The 21,933-nt window shown below is 41.6% G+C and overlaps 1 protein-coding gene across 1 annotated transcript; it reads right to left on the bottom strand.

Moving 5' to 3' along the window:
- Positions 1–1,974: 1,974 nt before the first annotated feature.
- LOC134601428 (bombesin-like) lies at positions 1,975–21,172 on the bottom strand. The gene is made up of 3 exons (XM_063445913.1): positions 20,990–21,172; positions 4,825–4,988; positions 1,975–2,309 (listed from the first exon to the last, which is right to left on the bottom strand). Exons 1-3 carry the CDS (start codon positions 21,150–21,152, stop codon positions 2,259–2,261), a joined length of 378 nt encoding a protein of 125 aa, XP_063301983.1. The 5' UTR covers positions 21,153–21,172; the 3' UTR covers positions 1,975–2,258.
- Positions 21,173–21,933: the final 761 nt, after the last annotated feature.

The raw sequence follows: 21,933 nt of genomic DNA, 5'->3' as shown, positions 1-21,933 counted from the left end.
AAAAAAAAAACATTTCACAGCAGCATGTCTATGAATGTGATCATTTCTGCTCCTTCTATTTCCCCAGTCTTGTGTTTTTATTTCCAAGTGCCATTTAGCTGTAAGCTAAAAAATTACATGCAGCAAGCGGAAAACGTCAAACTTTAACCCCTTAAGGACCAAACTTCTGGAATAAAAGGGAATCATGACATGTCACACATGTCATGTGTCCTTAAGGGGTTAAAGGGATACTATAGTCACCAAAACAACTTTAGCTTAAGTAAGCAGTTTTAGTGTATAGATCGTGATCCTGCAGTCTCACTGCTCAAATCTCTGCAGTTTAGGAGTTAAATCTCTTTTGTTTCTGTCCATGCAGCCCTAGTCACACCTCTCCTGGCTGTGACTCACACACCATGCATGAAACAAAAATTAAAAAAATGGTTTCACTTTCAATTAGATGTAACTTACTTTGAAAGTTCGTATTGCCTGCTCTCTAAAGTGAACTTTAGTCATACACAGAATGCTTCTGTGGGGTCTAGCTAGCTATCAACAGTGCAGGGGATAATACATTTTAAATTAAATAGAATTTGCAATGAAGGAAGTATAAACATTAGCTGACTCTTTACAGGAAGTGTTTAGGAAGGCTGTGCAAGTCACATGCAGGGAGGTGTGACTATGGTGCATAAATAAAGTGATTTAACTCCTAAATGGCTGAGAATTGAGCAGTAACACTGCAGGGAAATGATCTGTACACCAAAACTGCTTCAATAAGCTAAAGTTGTTTTGGTGACTATAGTGTCCCTTTAATAAGGAATTATACAAGCTCTTGTATATGTTATAGAGCCCTAACTGGTACTATTGGATCTTTACAAGTTATATTACACAGGTTACATTGAATGTGGTATTTAAGCCAATGGGAGCTAGACAAAAAAAAAATGGAAATGTCATGTTACAAGTCTTCAGAGATATCACCAGTACTATTTATTAATTTAAGAAGGGTGGAAAATTGACCGGGGAATTGCAAATTATAGATCAAAAAAGATAAAAAATAAATTGGTTCTATTTTGACCTTTAACTTGCAATTCCCTTTTCAATTACCTGCAGTTCAGCCCTTGAAGTTTACATCAAGTCTCAATGACATAAAGCCAATGTATGGCACTCTAACCCACAGGTGTTCACAGAAAATTTTACAAGGGGGGAGAAAAACCACAATGTATGTAGACCCTATTTAAATCAACGGAAAGCCAAATTTGGGGCGGGGTCGGCACTTGACTGCTCTTACAAAGTTCAATAAGTCCACAAATGCTTGGGAATTTCCTGGCTGGTAATCGTCCAGACTTCAGATAATTGTAGATATGTGCAATAATACAGAGAATAACCGGTGATAGTACAGCTTTCTGTTAAACTATTATAGAGCAGTTAAAGAAATGAGACTCTCCCCAGCACCTATAACCTCTTCTTCTCAATTGTACTGAAATTGTGTAAACTACACATCAACATTATCAAGTGGGATTTTGTCGAACCCAGATGGCAATAGTTGGAATAGAGCACTGGGCTAATTTGCCAATGTGACATTGTAACCAATACGTTTTATGTAACATTGTAAAGGGAAACCTTATTGAATATGTTGTTTGGAAAGTACAGTATAGTAACTATAGTTGATATTTTCTGGCTTTGTATGCTTGTGCATCTTATTCTATATGTCCTTCCAGTGTCTCTGCTTCCATGGTGTACGTGACACCGTTAACTCTCCAAATCAGTCATTGCAGTTCCTTATGGTCAGTAACCAGTATTGTTTTACAAAAACCATATTGTCGAAGTTATAAAAACGATAGCACACATGAGAGAGTGAAACCTTTAAGAACATAAGTCCATTAGTGAAAAATGAAGATTTCAAAATAACTTTTGGGGAAAAATTAAATATGATTCCATGATTATGAAAAAATAAAATATTTTTTTTTTCCATTTAGTAAGAAAATGAGTTTGCGCTTGGTGTGCAAAGAATGTCGTTTATTCACAGGTTTGTGTAGAACACTCCATAAAATGGCAGAAAAATATTCCGTACATACTCTTGAGATGATAGTTATTACATTAACATTAAAAAAAGAATCTTACATTAAAAATATGAGTGGAAACACTTCCATTTCATTAGGTTTTTTTTTTTTTAATGATTTCATTTGTAAACAATAGCCTTTGGGATGTCTGAAATAAGTCCTGTATCTCAGCCACAAATATATATATATATTATTTTTGTATGTACAGGAGGGTCGATATCTTCACTACTTCTGGTAAGTTTTAAAATACTGCTCCAGGATTTTCCTTAATATTCGCTGGAAAAGAAATAAACATAGATACTGGTTAGCATGGGGTTGAAATTCAGACTCAACAGCTGTTTGTTAACAAGCAAACCTGTAGCATTTACATAAAGGGCCCAGTATTAATTAACATTGGCACTACGGCCATCCATCTAGCCGTCCATCTTTTAGACAACCTTTGGTACTCCAGATTTCGTGGACTACATCACCCCTGATGCTTTTACATCATTTTGGCTGTAGAAGCATGTAGTCCACACATCTGGTGCAGAAGGTTGCTTACCCCTGATCTATCCAATGCATACATACATTCACATACATCCCAACAGTCCTGGATTCAGAGAAACAGTCCTGATTTGGGGGTTCTTTCCAAGTGCCCTGTGTTCCCTATATGATGCCCTGCTTCTGGGGACACCAGAAATCACGGCCCTAGAAACTACTGCATGAGCACGTATTTAGACGTTCTTGTGTTGCACAAAGTACAGACAGGGAATTGAGCCCATACGAGAAGGCTTCCGATATGTAAGGATAGGTTGGATATGTAGACTAGGACTTGGCAGTTGTTCCATTTACCAGAAAATGTTTGGTAACAAGCAGCTGCTACCAACTATAACGCCCTGTTCCATTCTGTGGAGATGTCTGGCCCTAGCTTTTGGTATCCAGTACTCTTTTTACAATATTTGTTTAGTTTTTCTTGTTTTTGTCTGGTTTTCTATTCTATGTCTGGTTTTCTTTACGCTGGGTTTTCTGGGTTCATTCCTTTATTCCGTTCCTGGAATTCCCAGTCTCCTGGATTCCTTTAAATGTTTGTTTTTTTGTTGCCACACCCGTTCCTTTTCCATTTAATCCTTTTTGTTTCCGTCTGTTCCTGCTAGCAGTGGTCTTATTTCCTCTGCTCCAATCCTTGGATGTAAGTACTGTGTGTGTTTTATTGTTGTACATTTAATCATGCATATCTAGGCAGTTAGGACCCACTGTAATTGGAGTGCTTTGGCGCAGTGGTGGGCTGCATACATCTACATGTATGTCTAAATCTCCAATGTTTATTACATATATAGTACTTAGTTATGTCTCCTCTTGTTTTGCCTTGTGTCTCTTGTCTTGTTTTATTTTGTCTTTTATTCCCAGTTCATGTACAGTCCTGTCCTGTCCATGTTTCCCTCTTGTATTGTGTACATGTTCTGGGTTCTACTTTCTGTCCTGCTCTGGTTCTGGATTCTTCTAGTCTTGTTTTATCTTGTTTGGTGCCTATTCTAGTCTTACCGTGTTTCTAGTACTGGATACATATCTACTTTATATCAGCTCCTGGCATCCGCTTAAGCTGCATCAGGGCTCTGGTACGTGGCCACACAAACCCTGGTGCTCAACACCAGGGGGCGTGTGGTTCCCTGCACCAGACCTTAATTGTCCATTTCCACACTGAGACTCCTATTATCTTCTTTAGGCACACAGGGGTCCCGGTCTACGGACCGCCACCCGTGACACCAACTTACTGACTCATGATTTTATGAATGAAGCCAAACACACAACAATATTATTGAACAGTCACAACTCCAATGTCTTCAGACAGCTGTGATGGAGTGGGTGCCAAATAACCCTAGGTAGACCTTGTCGGTTTCGGTGATACTTCAATTTTGATAGTTATGGCTCACTTCAGGTATGATGTGGACCTTTACCGACAAAAGGTCACTCCGGGTCATTCTAAGCTTAGCGTGTCTTTATGCAATCTATAGCTGTATACGGAGTAGACCCTTCCGTTCCCAAATTACTTATATGTTTTCCTTAACCATTCTAGATGATAACTTGACTTATCACTAAAATAATTCAGTGTCTGAAGACCCAAAAGGCACTGTAAAAATATTGTAATAAATGAAACAATGACTCAAATAAATATAAGATAAAAGTGTATTGGATGAATGTAACAGAATGCAAAAATAGTCAGTAAATAATCAATCTTACCAAAGTATTAATGACTACAGCATATGTCCTTGTGTATGGTGTCCGTGTGCAAGTAAGAATGGAATAATGGTTGAATGAATGAATGTATGCCTGAGTGAATGAATGTTACAGAATGACAACGTCCTATCCTTTCTCCTTTAGTTAAATAGTCTTTTTGTCCTCTATAAAGCAGCCCCCACCGGTGTGATTTTCCTAAAAAGGTTTTCCAACTTGTTACATGATGTAATGTATTGCATATCTAAGTTTGGAATATTCTCTAGAAGGCTCTTGCCTGTAATTAGCTTACAACGAGTTTTGTATACATTTGACTGACAGCACATGTGTTTGTTCTAATTAAATTTTAACCTTTTAGCTGTTAACCTTGTGGGATGTCATTGAAATGTTAACTTTTTCAAATCTAAGCAAAAGGGCCTGCAATATTTCATACACCTATTTTATACAGCTAAATGTACATTCATATTAGATATATATATATATATATATATATATTGCAAACTTCACATTAAATAATGATCAACACTCCACAGACCTCTCCTCTTCCATATAATCTGTACCTAAACATTCACATTCATACCTGTGGGCCTTGCAGTTGGCTGGATGATTGTGCTCTGCGCTGATCTTGCAGTAGGGCCGTTCTCATATTATCTACGTTGCGTGGAGGAAAGATGGCCGACTCTTCTAATCCTTGGTCACTCAAACTGTATGAGTCCTGTAGGCTCTTCTTACCCATGAAATGTCCTGGTAAAATCCAGTAGAAACGTTATGGTTAGTGTGATATACGTTCTATAGCTAATATGTTAGTTACAAATGTGTCACATTTTCAAACTACTATCAATTATGAGCGCATGCTTTCAATACCAAATCATTCCATTTAATATAGGGCATCCTCTGATATTGTGCATTCTCAAGGTGGCAATAAATTCTGTAAAGATTATCTTTAATATCGTATTAGTAATATCTAGTAATATTGTATAATTCGTTCTGCCACTTTGTGCTACAATGTAATTACATGACCCACCATTGCGACATGCTAAAAGAACTAAACTGGCTGTCGCTGGAATCCAGAGGCACCCTTCGTCTTCCCAGCCTTGTGTTTAAGAGCTTTTCTATGAAGCTCCCACCCTACCTGAGCAGAATGCTCTCCCCGCGTGTTCCCACCTCCTATAACCTCTGTTCCAGTACCAGCACTTTATTTAGTCTACCTCAATACAAAAAGAAAGCAGCCCGATCCTCCTTCTCCTACAGAGCGCCTCAATTATGGAACGACCTCCCGCACACTTTCAAATCTTCCCCAGGCCTAAAATCCTTTAAGAGATCCCTCTCTACAGAATGCACATGTTATGGTTGATTATACGTTCTTACCTGTTCTATGTTAGATTTTGTATATATTGTGTATTAATATTGTTTTTGTATTTTATTGTACCCTATTATAACAATGCAATGTTTTGTGGACCCAGGACATACTTGAAAACGAGAGAAATCTCAATGTATCCTTCCTGGTAAAATATTTTATAAATGAATAGATATCTTTCAATTGATCAAACAATCTACAGATCGATATATGATGTATATAAGGAAATCATAAACTATCTGACCAAAGGCTGAGTGGTTCATATATGTCTCCAAGGCACCAGAATTCCGAGGTTGTGGTAAAAAAAATAGCAACAAGTTTGGAAATCTGTTGGTAAATAGCTAGCGCTGAGAAATACTGGCTGTTAATGATGACAGTGTGTGGCTGTTTTTACCAACAAGATTGAAAATGGCCCTTTCTTCATCCTGGGACGTTCTGCAGTACAAGCTTAAATAGGACCCTCAAGGACCCACAAGAGGTGGTTTTCAATTTAAACCTGTGGGTTTTGAAGTTTATTGTTTGCAAGATTATGTATGTTATATATATTTTTTCTTAGAAATATACCCTTTCTCAATATCCAATTGGACCAGTTTATGGATTCAGAGTGGCCATTGAGTGCCAAACACTTAATTTTAAAGCTAGTTTCGCTGGTCCACGACCATTACCCTTTTACCCTTCCCTATTGGTGTTTGATTTATTTTTCTTGCATAACCCGTCACTTTAAGGAGTAGCAATAAGTATAAGCAACTTAATACGCTAGATAATGTGCACGGCCTGACCAAACGAATTTGAGTACCTTGCTTATGACACTGTCAACTGCACTAGACGTTCTGGTGCAATTTGTATCAGGCTGACTCGTTTCGCAATATCTGTTTATTGTTGTAACAATGGTTGACGCTTTGCTGTATTGTGCTCGAATGCATCTTTTCTATTATTTTGTCTCTATTATATGAAAACAAAATAACTATAAATAATGTTAAAAAGAAATATAAAGTCACATAATTGTGTTTTACACAGCACAGAAACCTTCCTGATGAATTGGCAGCACAGATCTGTCAGAATGTGTTGGAAGGATTAAGGCTAAGTGCAGTGCAGCGTGTTTAAATACTGAACTAACCAAGAATCATAGGGCATCGGAGTTTATAGGCGAGACCTCGGCAGTACTCTGGGTATTGGCAGCTCTGCCTGACAGACTGTCATCCTGGTATTCATGCATGCAGGGATGGCACACCCCTTGGGCACATCACAACTGACTCTAATTGACTCGTTGGCATACTCTACCCTACCCCTCCTTCTCCATTGTCATGCCAGCTAAAGTTGGCAAAAATTATGTTAAAGTTGTACAATTATACAGTGGAGGTATTTAATACGACAGACAATGTAAAGTTGACAGAAACTAAAAGTGTAGAGGGGAAAAAAAGTGTAGAGGACTCCGATATTAAGTGACCACTAAAGTCACCCACACTACATAATTTCAGTTCTAAAACAGTTTGTAGAAACAGCAATATTTGCATTGAAGGGTTAGATACACCTCTAGTGGCTACCTTCCTGACAGCCACTACAGACGTTTTAACCCTAGAACCAAGTCAAACTCTGCCCTCCAATAAAATGCTGCTCACAACAGCATTTGTTTGGAGAAACACTGAGTTTGATGCGCATGCATATCTCGTTCACAAGGTGAGAAATCTTTAGTTAAAGGGATTCTTCAGTGCCAGGAAAACAAACCAGTTTTCCTCGCACTGGAGGATCCAGGAGTGCCCCCTCCCTCCTGCCCCCCCATCCCACGTTGCTGAAGGGGTTAAAACCCCTTCAGACACTAACTTGAATCCAGCGCCGATGTCCCTTGGCGCTGGGTCAGGCTCCGCCCACGCTCCTCCCCTGCCGACGTCCGCCGGCGGGGGAGACCTAATGCGCATGCGCAGCAATGGCCGCATGCGCATTACACCTCCCCATAGCAAAGTATTATTCAGTGCTTTCCGGCGACGCTGGAGGTCCTCATGCTCATGCAGAGCGTGAGGATGTCCAGTGTCGTTTAGACGACCAGCTGTCTGGTAAAAAACTGCAATAATTACACTTGCAGGGTTAAGGGTGATGGGAGTTGGAACCCAAACCACTCCAATGAGCTGAAATGGTCTGGGTGCCTACAGTGCCTACAGTGTCTCTTTAACCCCTTAAGGACACATGACGTGTGTGACATGTCATGATTCCCTTTTATTCCAGAAGTTTGGTCCTTAAGGGGTTAAAGGGATACTATAGTCACCCAGACCACTTCAGAGAAACTGCTATGATTACATTTGGGGTTAAGCCAGCATCTAGTGGCTGTCTTCCGGACAGCCACTATAGGCGAATCTACAACGCTGGAGGCATATTATGCCTCCATCGTGCAGAGCGTCCATAGGAAAGCATTGAGAAATGCTTTCCTATGGACACTTTGAATGTGCGCGCGGCACTTGCCCTGCATGCGCATTCGGCTCTGCTGACGTCAGACAGGGGAGCTGACGTCGGCGGGGGAGGAGAGGTCACCAGCGCCGAGGGAGCCCGGCGCTGGAATAAGGGAAGTGGCTGAAGGGGTTTTAACCCCTTCAGCGCCACGGGAGGGGGACCCTGAGAGCACTATAGTGTCAGGAAAACCGCTTTATTTTCCTGACACTATAGTGATCCTTTAACTCTAACTTTTACTATAAAATGGGGGTGGACAATGGTCACAGAGATTAAAGATAACTTATAGACCGAAAAACAAGCAAACCTATATTAATGATTCAAACAATATTAAACAATGTTATTTTCAGGACTATAGGCTCCCTTCAATCCTAAAAGAGTACCTGTGATGCCTATGATAACTTATGCTATTTTTAAAGCGGATACAATTCTATGTATACGTTGGCTACCAATTTTGCTAGCAGAGGTATTGTTTTGATCTATACATACATTAACCCCTTAAGGACACATGACATGTGTGACATGTCATGATTCCCTTTTATTCCAGAAGTTTGGTCCTTAAGGGATTAAACATTAATAGGGACTACTTTTCCTTATGACGGGTGTGATCATTAGCTTAAAGCGTCTCTCTCACTTTGTGGGTTTTGTTTTCAAATTAAAGGAGCACTATAAACCTGCCCACTGCCTGCTGACATCATCAGAAGTGGTAGCCTGATCCAAACACAATGCTTCCCCATAGGATTGGCTGAGACTGACAATGAGGCAGATCAGGGGCAGAGCCAGCGTGATTCAAACACAGCCCTGGCCAATCAGCATCTCCTCATAGAGATGAATTGAATCAATGAATCTCTATGAGGAAAGTTCAGTGTCTGCATGCAGAGGGAGGAGACACTAAATGTTTGGATGCATTTTAGGCAGCCATGACCCAGGAAGGATCTCTAACAGCTATCTGAGGAGTGGCCAGTGACGTTATCACTAGGCTGTAATGTAAACACTGCATTTTCTCTGAAAAGAAATGATTCTACTCATCAGAACAAATTCAATAAGCTGTAGTTGTTCTGGTGACTATAGCCTGTCCCTTTAATATTTTTTTGTATCCCTTCTTCACTTTGTTTATTGTTTTTGAAATTCACATTGGGTTTTCCTTATACATAAGAAAATGTAGTGACTACTGCTTCTGATGTTCTTGTGATCTCTGGCAAGTTATGACAATGTATCTGCATACATTTATACATATTTTGCTCATATAGTTACATTTGTGTATATGTAACCATGTGGAAGCCAACCGGGAAGGCAACCTTGGAAAGCTGTACATTTATAAGTTATTTTTTATGTTGAGATTATTACTATTTGATATATATATATAGCGCCAAAACATTTTGCAGTGCTTTACAATGGGTGGACTAACAAACATATTGTAACCAGACAAGTTTGACATAGAAACATAGAAACATAGAATGTGACGGCAGATAAGAACCATTCGGCCCATCTAGTCTGCCCAGTTTTCTAAATACTTTCATTAGTCCCTGGCCTTATCTTATAGTTAGGATAGCCTTATGCCTATCCCACGCATGCTTAAACTCCTTTACGGTGTTAACCTCTACCACTTAACACCGTAAAGGAGTTTAAGCATGCGTGGGATACTCTCTTTCTCCCCCTCCCTCCCTCCCTCCCTTGTCACTCTCTTTCTCCCCCTCCCTCCCTTGTCACTCTCTCCCCCCCTTGTCACTCTCTCCCCCTCCCTCCCTCCCTTGTCACTCTTTCTCCCCCTCCCTCCCTTGTCACTCTTTCTCCCCCTCCCTCCCTTGTCACTCTTTCTCCCCCTCCCTCCCTTGTCACTCTTTCTCCCCCTCCCTCCCTTGTCACTCTTTCTCCCCCTCCCTCCCTTGTCACTCTTTCTCCCCCTCCCTCCCTTGTCACTCTTTCTCCCCCTCCCTCCCTTGTCACTCTCTTTTTTCTCCCCCTCCCTCCCTCCCTCCCCACTCTCTTTTTTCTCCCTCTCCCTCCTTGTCACTCTCTTTTTTCTCCCCCTCCCTCCTTGTCACTCTCTCTTTTTTCCCCCCCTCCCTCCCTTGTCACTCTCTTTTTTCTCCCCCTCCCTCCTTGTCACTCTCTCTTTTTTCTCCCCCTCCCTCCCTTGTCACTCTCTCTTTTTTCTCCCCCTCCCTCCCTTGTCACTCTTTTTTCTCCCCCTCCCTCCCTCCCTTGTCACTCTCTTTTTTCTCCCCCTCCCTCCCTCCCTTGTCATTCTCTTCCTCCCCCCTCCCTCCCTTGTCATTCTCTTCCTCCCCCCTCCCCTACCTATGTTGTAGCGTGGCCGAGCTCTGTATGGTCTGCGGGTACAGGGAGCTTTTGTTTCCTGTACCCGGCCGGACTAAAAGGAAGTGCACACTCAGTGTGCACTTCCTGTTAGTCTGGCCGGGTACAGGAGACAGATGCTCCCTGTACCCGCTGACCACACAGGGCTCGGCCACGCTACAGTGAGGGAGTGACAGGAGGGAGCGCTGAGCGCTTACCTCCTGTCAGCCCCTCTCCTCATGCTGTGCCCGGGCGGTGCGCCCTCATGGACGCACCAGCCCGGGCAAAGCCGCAGCCGCCTGAGGCTCTCTGCAGAGCGCTCGGGCGGCTGCAGCATGAGGGGGGCCGGCGGAGCTGGGGGGGATATCCCCATAACCTGTCCCCCCTGCATGATTTGCTTGGGGGGATGCGTCCCGCCCATCCCCCCCGGTTCCTAAGACCATGCTCACATACACAAGTCTTTCAAGGATCTTGGACGAAAAAGGCAGTAGCGAGATAGGGCGGTAGTTTGAGTTAGGGTCAAGGTTGGGCTTTTTTTTAGAATCGGGGTTACAGTTGAATGTTTGAAGGGTAATGGAAATATGCCAGAGGAGAGGGAGAGATTGATAATTTGTGAGAGACTAAGCAAGAGAAGGAGACATGGTATGGATGAGATGCGAGAGAATAGGATCAAGGGAGCAGGTGGTGGGGCGGGAGGACCAAAGCAGATTTTCACTTGGTTTTTTTTCGCCTTGCACTTTAGGGTGTAGATAGGTGGATAATTATTCTAGTTTTTTTCATTATATTTGTTAAGTTATGACAAAAGGGAGAGGTTAAACAAAGTTCCATTTCAGTACTAAGCTAGTTTACCCATAATCCATTAGGCAAAATAATCCCACAGAAGGGCAAACTGAAGACGTCATGGACTGTCACAAAAAACTCCCAGTACTCCTATGTCCTAGTTTACGGCGACGCCCTGGAGGTTGGTCTGTGGAAGTCATTGTGTCTGTGCCTCCTGTTCCCAATTAGCAGCCTCAGCACCTGGGAAACCCGCAGCGGTCATTCCGCATCCAAGATGGCGGGCTCCCTGTGGGGGAACTGGTTGACGCATTGAAGGATGGAATAGGCATGGTGGGGGCGGAGCAGGGACAATGATGTAGCCAAGAGTGGCATGATCTCTGGCAAGTTATAAACCGAGGTTAAACAAAGTTCCATTACAGGTGCTAAACTAGTTTACCCACAATCCATCATTGCAACAGAAGGGCAAACTGCAGACAGAGGAAAACAAAATTGTGAAACCTGGATATTGACAACCAGTGCAGGGACAAAAATATATATATAGATTTATAGAAATACAAATAAAGGCAAGTGGCAAGGAGTGGTATAATTATGAAGATACAAGGAACATAAGAAAATAAAACTGAAAGAGTAAAAATGATGCAAGTGCTCCTTACACTGCATGCTAAAGGTGATATATATTCTTTTTTCCCAAAAATAAAAAGCAACATATTAACTCATCTCACAGGGTTATATGGGGAATGTAGTTTCTGCAATAAGGGCAGCAATTCCAATCATCAAACATGATTTGTGGAACCGTTGTCTACTCTTTTATGGTACATGGTGTGTCGCTTGAAATTTTATGTTTTTATTATAAAAATAATAAAAAAATCTAAATAATTCCAGGTAGTGTTTCAGCTGCAGAATGACACAGTTGCAAATTCAATCCTGACAAATTTAACTCAAAAAAGAAAAGAAAAAAAAACAATATGGGGACGTGTCAGGATACAAGATCAACCTCACCAAATCCATAGCACTACCTTTCCACATGACCGACCAAGACCTACAACATATCTGGCACACGCACCAAATCAAAATTAACATGGAAGCTCTCACGTACCTGGGAGTGAAGCTAACGGCAGACACCAACACACTGTTCCATCTAAATTATACACCCCTATTCGCAAAACTAAAATCCGATTTGGAAAATTGGACAGATAAACCCATCTCCTGGCTAGGCCGCATACATTCGATAAAAATTAATATCTTACTCAGACTGATATTCCTATTTCAAGAGCTCCCAATTAAAGTCACCAAAAGCGACTTAAAGGACATACAGAGAGCAGCGGACGGGTTTGTATGGCAGCGGAAAAGACCTAGGATAGCCAGAGCCACACTTTACAATCCGAAATGGAGGGGGGGGACTGGGCTTGCCGCACCTCCACCACTACTACGTAGCGGCACAGATAGCCCAAATAGCACATTGGCACTGCCCCATAGAACAACGTAGATGGGTGGACATTGAAGCACTAATGACAGGTGCGGACCTCCCGCAGTTTCACATTTGGACGCCAAGGGAACACAGAGTGCTCCTGAGGACCAGGTGTCCAGCCATTCTCAACTCCATTAGCATATGGGACCAATTTGCACAGAAATATAAAATAGCGGACATCCCCTCACCAATGACACCGGTACTGCGCAATAGGGCATTCCCCCCCAGGAATAAGGGCACAAGACTTCAAAGGCATAGAAGCAACAGGCTTACAGAGATATACACACCTCTACATGGACAACCACTTAGTCTCATATGAGCACCTACAATCCCTCGCCCCGCTACAAACCCGCGACTTCTCCCGATACATACAGCTACGAGATTTCACGCAAACAAAAGAGGTTAAAACAGCCGTGGCAAAACCCCTAACCTTCTTTGAACAAATATGCCTGAAATAAAAAATGCCAGCGAAACTAATCTCACAATTATATAACCACATATGCACAGCATCGGGAACATGGGGAGCTCAAACATACACGGATAGATGGGAGGTGACCTGGGGGAAACATTGGAGGGGACAGACTGGCAGGACATATGGGAGGCAAATGCAAAGGTGTCCATCTGCATAACACTGCAGGAACAAGCTTTCAAAATAATGCTACAGTGGTATACCACCCCAGTGAAACGATTTCATATGAAACAGAGTCCTACAGACACCTGCTGGCGACTGTGCCGATAGAGGGGCACATACATCCACATGTGGTGGCAATGCCCTAAGATACAGGAATACTGGGGAAAGATAGTAGACTTGTGCTCACAAATTTTAGAATGACAACTGACACCGGACCCATGGGCATGCCTCCTCTCAAGACCCACGGACGGGCTCCACAAACACGACCAAAGACTTCTAAATATGCTCTACCTAGCCGCTCGAAGAGCGATAGCGCAACACTGGATAAACCCAGAAACACCCCCACTCACCCTGGTTAAGACAAAAATTTGGGACAACTACTTAATGGATAAAATGACAGCTCAGGTGAGAAATACCACCAACACGTTCCGGAAAGTCTGGGCCACATGGGAACAATTTGACATCTAAAGACAAACAGAAATGACAGAACCTGGATAGCGAACTCTCACTCGTGTTTTTGACCTACTTTGTTTTATTTTATTTTAATATGGTTTATTATGTTATGCAATGTTACACTGTATCTGAAAATATAAAAAAGGAAAAAGCTGACAGATACCGCAGTAATAGATACCTTAACCGGCCTCTGCGCAGGTCACAGGATATGCAACTCAAAAATGCACCAATGGGGGGGCGGAGTCTAACCACTGAAGCGATCGGACGCATGGCCGCAGAGCTCCGGGACAAAAACTAAAAAACAATCGAAAAACAACCGAGAAAAGGGGTTACGCCACCTCAGACATTCACCGGAGGGACCACTTACCTCATCTGAACCACATGGGCCGTAAGACTAAAAAACAAAAGCCCGACAAACCCCGGCCGGGCATGAGCATCGGAGATCTCTGGAAGCAGGCCCTGAACGCACCAGGCCCCAACATGGCATCCCTGCACGGCGGCTGTTCGGACTTCGACGACGAAATGTCGGATGAAACGGAGGGGGAGTACCTACCGGTACCACAGAGGCAATCGCCGGCACGACAGGCACCCCCACCGCCTACAGCAACTTCCACGCCGGTCACGATGGAGGCAATTAGCAAGCTAATGGCGGACCACCACCAGAAAATCTCAACAGAGGTGGCCGCAATTCGTGGCGACCTACGCGGATTGTCCAGCAGACTGGGAGCAGTGGAAAGTACTTCCAACACCCAGGCGGCCCAAATCAAAGAGCTGCAACGAGCGGTCCAGGAGCTTAAGCAACAGAGTCTCCTCGCGGAACGCAAGCTCAACGCCCAGGAAGATAAACGGCGCCAGAACAACTTGAAAGTCAGGGGAGTAGCGGTAGACATTACGGAAGCTGAACTTCCACATTTCACCAGGCGGCTCCTAACGACACTTTTGACCCCCAAAATGGCCAAAGCGACCCAACTAACGGGCATATTTCGCTTGCAGAAACCAGCAAAGGCACCAGCTTCAGCCACCGGAGACTTGGTGATTCAGTTCATGAACCGCAGAGATAAAGCCGCGGTACTAGCAGCCTCCAGAGGCCAGCCAACCTATCATTTCGAGGGGATGGAACTCTCCTTTTATGCAGACCTCTCTGGTGGAACGCTAGCATGGAGGCGGTCGCTGAAACCGTTCACCACCTTACTGCGCACACATCAACTGCAGTACCGATGGGGCCCAGCCAACACACTGCTTATTGCCAAAGGGGACATAACACATGTCATACACGACCTACAAGAAGCTGCAGCAGCATTAAGAGGCCTGGACCTCCCCTCGGACTCCTTGGAACAAGAGGCACCTCCTTCCTCTCGAGGCCTGGACCCCGTACATGCAGCGGAATTCCAACCCAGACAGAGAGCCACTGGGGCCTATGCAGCGGCCACATCTTGAATTCTTTACCGCATTGGACTCGCCAACGCCGGACTTGGGCGGAACTGCCCGCCACGCTGCCCGTTTTATATGATACTCCAGACCAGGTCCGGAACGAACTCTGTCTAAAAAGACATACCTGGCCTCCGACTTCTTCCTCCGGCCAAAGGCGCACTGAACTTCCACCCCAGCACAGCCCTGGCTAACGTAATTGGGTGTGCGGCTGCCCGCTCCTCGCACTCGCAGCCTACAAGTTCTTTAGGACTTATTCAGAGGTTCAATACTGTTGTTTTTAACGTTATAGATTTCTTTTATATTTGGCTAACCACTGGTAAACTATTTGTCATTGCATGTAAGTAGTTCTATCCCGGCTTACCCTAGCGACACTAGACCACCACGGTACTCCGTGACATGCAAACAATGCACACAAACGGTTCACACGACTACCGCAGGCATACATCAAGAGACAACGGTCTCTACACACATTATATACAAACTCCAGATTCATCAATTCAGCGCAATCGAAACATGTCATTATTTTATGCAGACTCCCAGCACACTCACTATAAGTAACCACTATGTGCACACGATCAATACGAATCACACATGCAACGACCTTAAGTGACAGGTAAAAGCAAGGGTTTCAATACAAACACTAGCCAACCGTTATAGACAAATACTGGGTACATATGGCCTGGGCAACCTCTATAGGTATATACCTTATGCAACCACACTATGCACCAGTTATAGACAATTATACTTAGCATACATTTTATGCAATTGTTTTTCGTATCTGGTATATGCAGCAGTTATATACAGTCGTTTATTGCCAACGTTATGTGCAATTCCTCCTCAGAAATGTTGCTTGAAATTGTGATAAGCGCACGGTCTCTGTAAATGTTATGTAAATGTTATGTAAATGTTAATGATCCGTAGACAGGCCTGCCCGAACAACGGGTAACCTGACACCCAATCCTTACACACCAAAGGTACAGCTAGGTAAAGTTACATGAGCCACCACACAGCATATAAACACGCGACCACCAGGTAACTCAATTGGCACGTAACCCAGCAAATAGACTTACCAACACGAGTGCAGCCACTCTAGCATGGTATCACACAACCTGACTCTTAATTTCTCCATCCGCACTTATGGTCACTAACGCCCTTACAAAAGCAGACACTAACGTACCCGTACCCAGAATAAACCATACACGCCCTGGAAGGCAGCGGCGTGCTCAGCTTATGACACTACATAAATATTGAGTCCGGAAAACAGCGTAGATAAGCATTACTGGTTTTATATATATGCGTTACTCACATTCATTTACACAGGAAAAGAAAGCGAATACGACTCGGAGATTTTTCCCTTCCTTGTCACACACACTTGCTAGTAGCATTCACTTTGTTATAACCACGCTGGAGGAACGGCTAGCAAATGGATGTTAGGCCAATTATGTCATATCAATGCTCCTATGTACCAACTACATCGTTAAATGCTCAACGCATTCAGACTACTGCACTGACAAACTGCATGTTTTTATTACCTTGATGTGTTTAAGCTTTCTGCGAAAAGCTAGTTCTATGTTTATAAAAGAAAAAAGTGCAATACATCTTGACAAAACTTGTATCCAACATTGCACGTCTAAAAATAAAGAATTTAAAAAAAAAAAAAAAAAAAAAAAATGCACCAATAACACTGTATTGCATACATTCATCCCTATCGTTGAACCACAGAATAGGCTTCTGCGCAAGCCACTCATGTTCTTTTGAAACCTGTCAGCACGAAAAATAAAGAATATATAAAAAAACAAAACAAAAAAACAAAACAAATGTAAAGCTGCTCCTACTCTTGTCTTCACCCTATAGGAACAGATTTCTCCACCAGTATGCAAGCCAGCCCCAATACCTAGTACACTCACACCGTAAACTTGCTACAATTTACATGTCTTTAAAGGCCATACACAAGTGATTCTGCTGTGTTTGGTGTATGGACAGCCTCTCACCCCGGGCACAGGAAAGACAGGCCACCTCTAGTTGGCCCAACCCCAAAGTTGGCAGATTTGGGGATTGTAAGAGGTCTTGCACGGCTGCTGCCAGAAAAAAATATCTAATGGAAATAGCTTTTAGCTGTACATTTTTAAGTAAGCTTACTGCATAATATATGGATAAAATTGTAATTATGTAGTACTTCATTTAAAAGTAAATTGTTGTCAATTTATATCAGCTGTGTGGTTACTGCTATAGTAAGATGCCAGGACTGATGTACATGAACAACACAAGCAACATTAGGCAGGATCTCTAGATGTTGTGAACTACATCTCCCATAATACTCTTACAGCCATGATACTGGCAAAGCATCATGGGAGATGTAGTCCACGACAACTGGGGTTCCGAAGGTTGCCTAGCCATGATCTATAACTTTAAATGAACACAATGTGCAGGAATTTACTTTATATAGATGAGTTATTAAACAGCTGCTTCAGAGGTCTTAAAAAAGCTGAGAGGTTCCTCCCTCCCAGGAAGAGGCTCCACCAATTAGGAGCCTATCATTCTTGTCTGCATATATTTTAGAGAAACTGCAATGTTTACATTTCAGAGTTAAGACTGCCTCTAGTGGTTGTCTTCCTTCAGCTACTAGAGGCACTTCCTGCGATTTCATGAAGTTTAACTCTGTGAAATGATGATAGACCTCCTCACGCTTTGCATGAGAACGTCCAGAATCTTGAAAAGCTCCATAGGAAACCATTGAGTCAACGCTTTCCTATGAGAGAGGCCTAATGCTCGCATTGGTAAACGCAGCGCATGCACGTTAAATTCACAGTACACAGTAATGTCGGAGGAGGCAGAGACGGGGCCAAAAGTGGTAAGTGGGGGGAATGGGTAGACGATAACTTTAAGGCAGAGAGACACTATAGTGTTAGGAATACAGTTTAGAATTCCTAAAGCTAAGGCGTTCTTTTAAGAGGATATCATTGTCGGACCGCATTCAACACCAATAAGGTTTTCTACCAAAGTGAGAATTGTTGTGAATCCAATGTAAATTTCACATTCAAAGCAAAACTAGCTGAACCGTAAAAAAAAAAAAAATCTAGGCTTGCAGTTACATTACTTTGCCCTTAAATTTAAAATTTACTGTGAATCCCCAACAATTCCTACTTTAGTGAACATCCCTTTAAGACACAGAAATATTGGTTCACTCTGGACCCAAAATGCAATCTCCCTGGACTCCTTTCTCCATTGGGTTCAGACTTCCAGCCCTTGAATGAAAATCTGACACACACAAAAGAAAAAAAAATCATGTATATTTAATTTACTAACTTGCCCTATAGCGCAAAAACAGATTGTACATCAGAAATCTCCAGATGAAAGGCAAACCATAGGTGCAATAATGATTATTATTATTTTATCTCTTCATCTATAGTTCATGATTTTGCACATTGGTTACTAGATAATCTGTATCTCTGCACCGCCAAATATAACTTTGATGTTGAAAAACATTTGTTAATTAAACACACAAAACATTTAAACACCATTATTTTTAAGTGTTAGCGTAATTGAATTATTGCAGACCTGCCGAGCACATATAAAATTTATATCTCCTGTATGATTGGGATTACTTAATACCTTAATATATCGATACATTAATATAAAGTATTGAATACTCTTGTAATTTCCTTTTTTTCGGAAAAAATATTTTCAGGATTTGCTCTCTTTATCTAATTCTTTTAGACTTGATAAAAGGAAATTTTCCTAAATGCATGTTATTTCATACTTCTTTATAGTCCAATAAACACATTAATATATATCGCAATACACTTTTATATTAATTTTGCATTACTAGCCTAATACAGATACAAAAAGAACTTCACTATTGGTTTAAAAAATGATATGGAATTTATAGATATATCATCATATAAGCTCTTACCCTTTTTTATATGAGAATTTTTTTTATATGTCAAAATAATTGTATATTTTGTGCTAACAGTTGAAAGAGAAATATAAAGTGTGAAACATCTTCTATAATAATGAAATTACTCTAAAAATTAACATTATATAGACGTGTGCAATTTGGTTCGGTCCGAATGGAAATTTGGATGAATTTCGGACATTCGGATGCTTCCGAATGGCCGAATTGCCAAAGTCCCGAATTTTGAAATGCCGAACCGAACCGAATAATTTTGCCATGCACATCCCTAACATTATATACAAATCCACATAATTATAGCTGGTTAATTCTCACAGTACCGGACATTGTTATACAGGTGCAATAAATAATGCAGTAGCATCCCCTTCATTTAATGTATTTGAATTTAGTGTTTGCAGTGATTAACATGGCTTCTCACCTCTGTGTCACTACATGAGTACACACCATATAAAACACCAATAACACCATGATTTGTTAAATAAACTACAATATGTTGTAAGGAAACTGATCAAGTCTGTAGGGCAATCAATATTGTTGCCCTGTCTTTCAATTTTAAAATATTGATTACATGTAAAATCAATAGCATTTTTTATGTACTATTCTCTAATGTGTATAATAATTACTAACATGACGAAAGCAATTTAGAGATGTTCCCTGGTCGTAGACCTGAGTGAATATTTCAACATAAATATGACTATATAAAATCTTGTAAACATAACAAATAGGCGAAAAATAAAAATCTGAATAAAATCCTGTACCTATTCGTTTCACACTGCATCAAACACATACACACTAAATATGACAACTTTTATATAAAGAGAGAGAGAGAGAGAGAGAGAGAGAGAGAGAGAGAGAGATAATCTGACTTGAAGTAAGTTCTACATATAAAGTGTCTGATACTTGGCCATGATAGATTAGGTCATTTTAACACTTGTCTAGTGGTGTTATGTATACATTAGATTATAATCAATCAGTCATTAAAATGTATGATGCATTTTTTTTTATAAATTATTTGGGGCAATGTTCGTACATCAGAATGACCCGTTCCATAGGTTAAGCAATGTGTTAATATATGGGGATACATCCTGGACAACAAACTGGACTCCTTAGGTTAAAGGTGGGCTAGTCTGTTATTTGATATTGGAATAAGTCCATATTTTCTGCTATTTCTAGCTGTCTTTAGCTCACTTTCTTCATTTATTTGAGCGATTAATCATTTTTTTGTTTGGCTTTCACTGGACCTCCTTACTTTCACTAGGAAGCGACATTTTAACACATTTTATGAGTGACGTGCGTCAGAGGGGACTAAATGAAACCTCAAATGAAACCTGGTCACTTGTCTCTGTAACAAAATATTTGAATACAGTATTACTGCTGGGGTTAAAGTATTGATAGAACCACATAGCATTCTTGAACACATATCACATCTTCATATTTCATTATTTCAGTTGAAACGAGTAGCATGTCTATGGTATTCATATGCTGCAAGATCAAACTCAATCTACTAATCGGGCAGTGTCTTTGGGAAACTTCTTTGTATAATGAAATGATTTTATTTGCACCTTATAAGAATTCTACATAAAGCCAACAACCTTTAATTGATGCTTGTCCAGGATACAGGATGGATCTGCTAATTCTCGCTGGGGTAAAAGGGAAATTGGTAGCAGCAGTGCGATTTAAGGTGTTTACTAACCTGATAATCCAATTAGTCTTCGACATATTCTTTTAAGGATTCTTTAATCCCACTGAACATTCCAAAAAGAGTTTTTACAATCCTCCTCATTCACATTACACATGTCCCTAATCTGGGTGACAATAAGATGTCCCTTTTGTTCCAAACTGACTGTTTTTCTTTTTACCTGAGACCTATCACAACCATTTGATGACTTTGTAGAGCTGAACCTTTAGCCCACCACACAGACCCACTCCCCTTCTGATGTGACCCACAGATCCCCAATATCAACATTCTACTCACCAATAGCCCACTGGTTGCCCCCTCTCTGAAGCAGGTTGATCTTGCCCAGTTTGCCCGTTTCCTCTGTGAACTCCACACACACAGAAAGTGATATTAGGGAGAATAGCAGTAGATGTGCTAGGAAGCTGGGAGGCAGGATTCTGGTTAGAGGGAGTGGAGCCATGGCTGAGCTGTGAGCACTGGGTGAGATGTCTGTAAGAATCCCTTCTCTCTGCCCTCTGCCACTTTATATAGGAGTTGTATGGGGAGGGGGCAATAAGAGTGTGGTAAGAACACGTATTGCTCAGTGTAGAGGGTTTAACCCTGCAGTGCCCAGACGGGCTGGCTGCTCATATTGTGCAGGTGGAGGCAAAATACTTGATATGCATGAAGGAGCTGAGAGATTGGACTACAGGTGCAGCTGCTGAACTCTAGTACTGACATCAGAAGGATGAAATGTAAGCCCAGCTCATCAGCAAGGCAGTAACATATTGCAGAGAGGGGAATAACAGAACAATATAACATGGACAATACAACAGCATGTAGACATGTCATAACAGCCCCCATTCAATATATAGCATACAGGGCAATGTAAAACTACTATACTACAGCATGTAGACATGTCATAACAGCCCCCATTCAATATATAGCATACAGGGCAATGTAAAACTACTATACTATAGCATGTAGACATGTCATAACAGCCCCCATTCAATATATAACATGCAGGGCAATACAACAGTATGTAGACATGTAATAACAGCCCCCATTCAATATATAACATGCAGGGCAATACAACAGTATGTAGACATGTAATAATAGCCCCATTCAATATATAGTATACAGGGCAATGTAAAACTACTATACTATAGCATGTAGACATGTCATAACAGCCCCCATTCAATATATAACATGCAGGGCAATACAACAGTATGTAGACATGTAATAATAGCCCCATTCAATAT

This window comes from Pelobates fuscus, chromosome 3 (genome assembly GCF_036172605.1).
Source record: "Pelobates fuscus isolate aPelFus1 chromosome 3, aPelFus1.pri, whole genome shotgun sequence".
NCBI classification, from domain to species: domain Eukaryota; kingdom Metazoa; phylum Chordata; class Amphibia; order Anura; family Pelobatidae; genus Pelobates; species Pelobates fuscus.
This window is presented reverse-complemented; position numbering and strand designations above follow the sequence as displayed.

Excerpts from the sequence above, each read along its gene's own strand:
- LOC134601428 (XM_063445913.1), bottom strand. The coding sequence starts at position 21,152 with ATGGCTCCACTCCCTCTAACCAGAATCCTGCCTCCCAGCTTCCTAGCA. Across the intron at positions 4,989-20,989 it reads GGGCAACCAGTGGGCTATTG|GACATTTCATGGGTAAGAAG; the intron begins GTGAGTAGAATG and ends GGATTTTACCAG. Across the intron at positions 2,310-4,824 it reads GCCAACTGCAAGGCCCACAG|CGAATATTAAGGAAAATCCT; the intron begins GTATGAATGTGA and ends TTTCTTTTCCAG.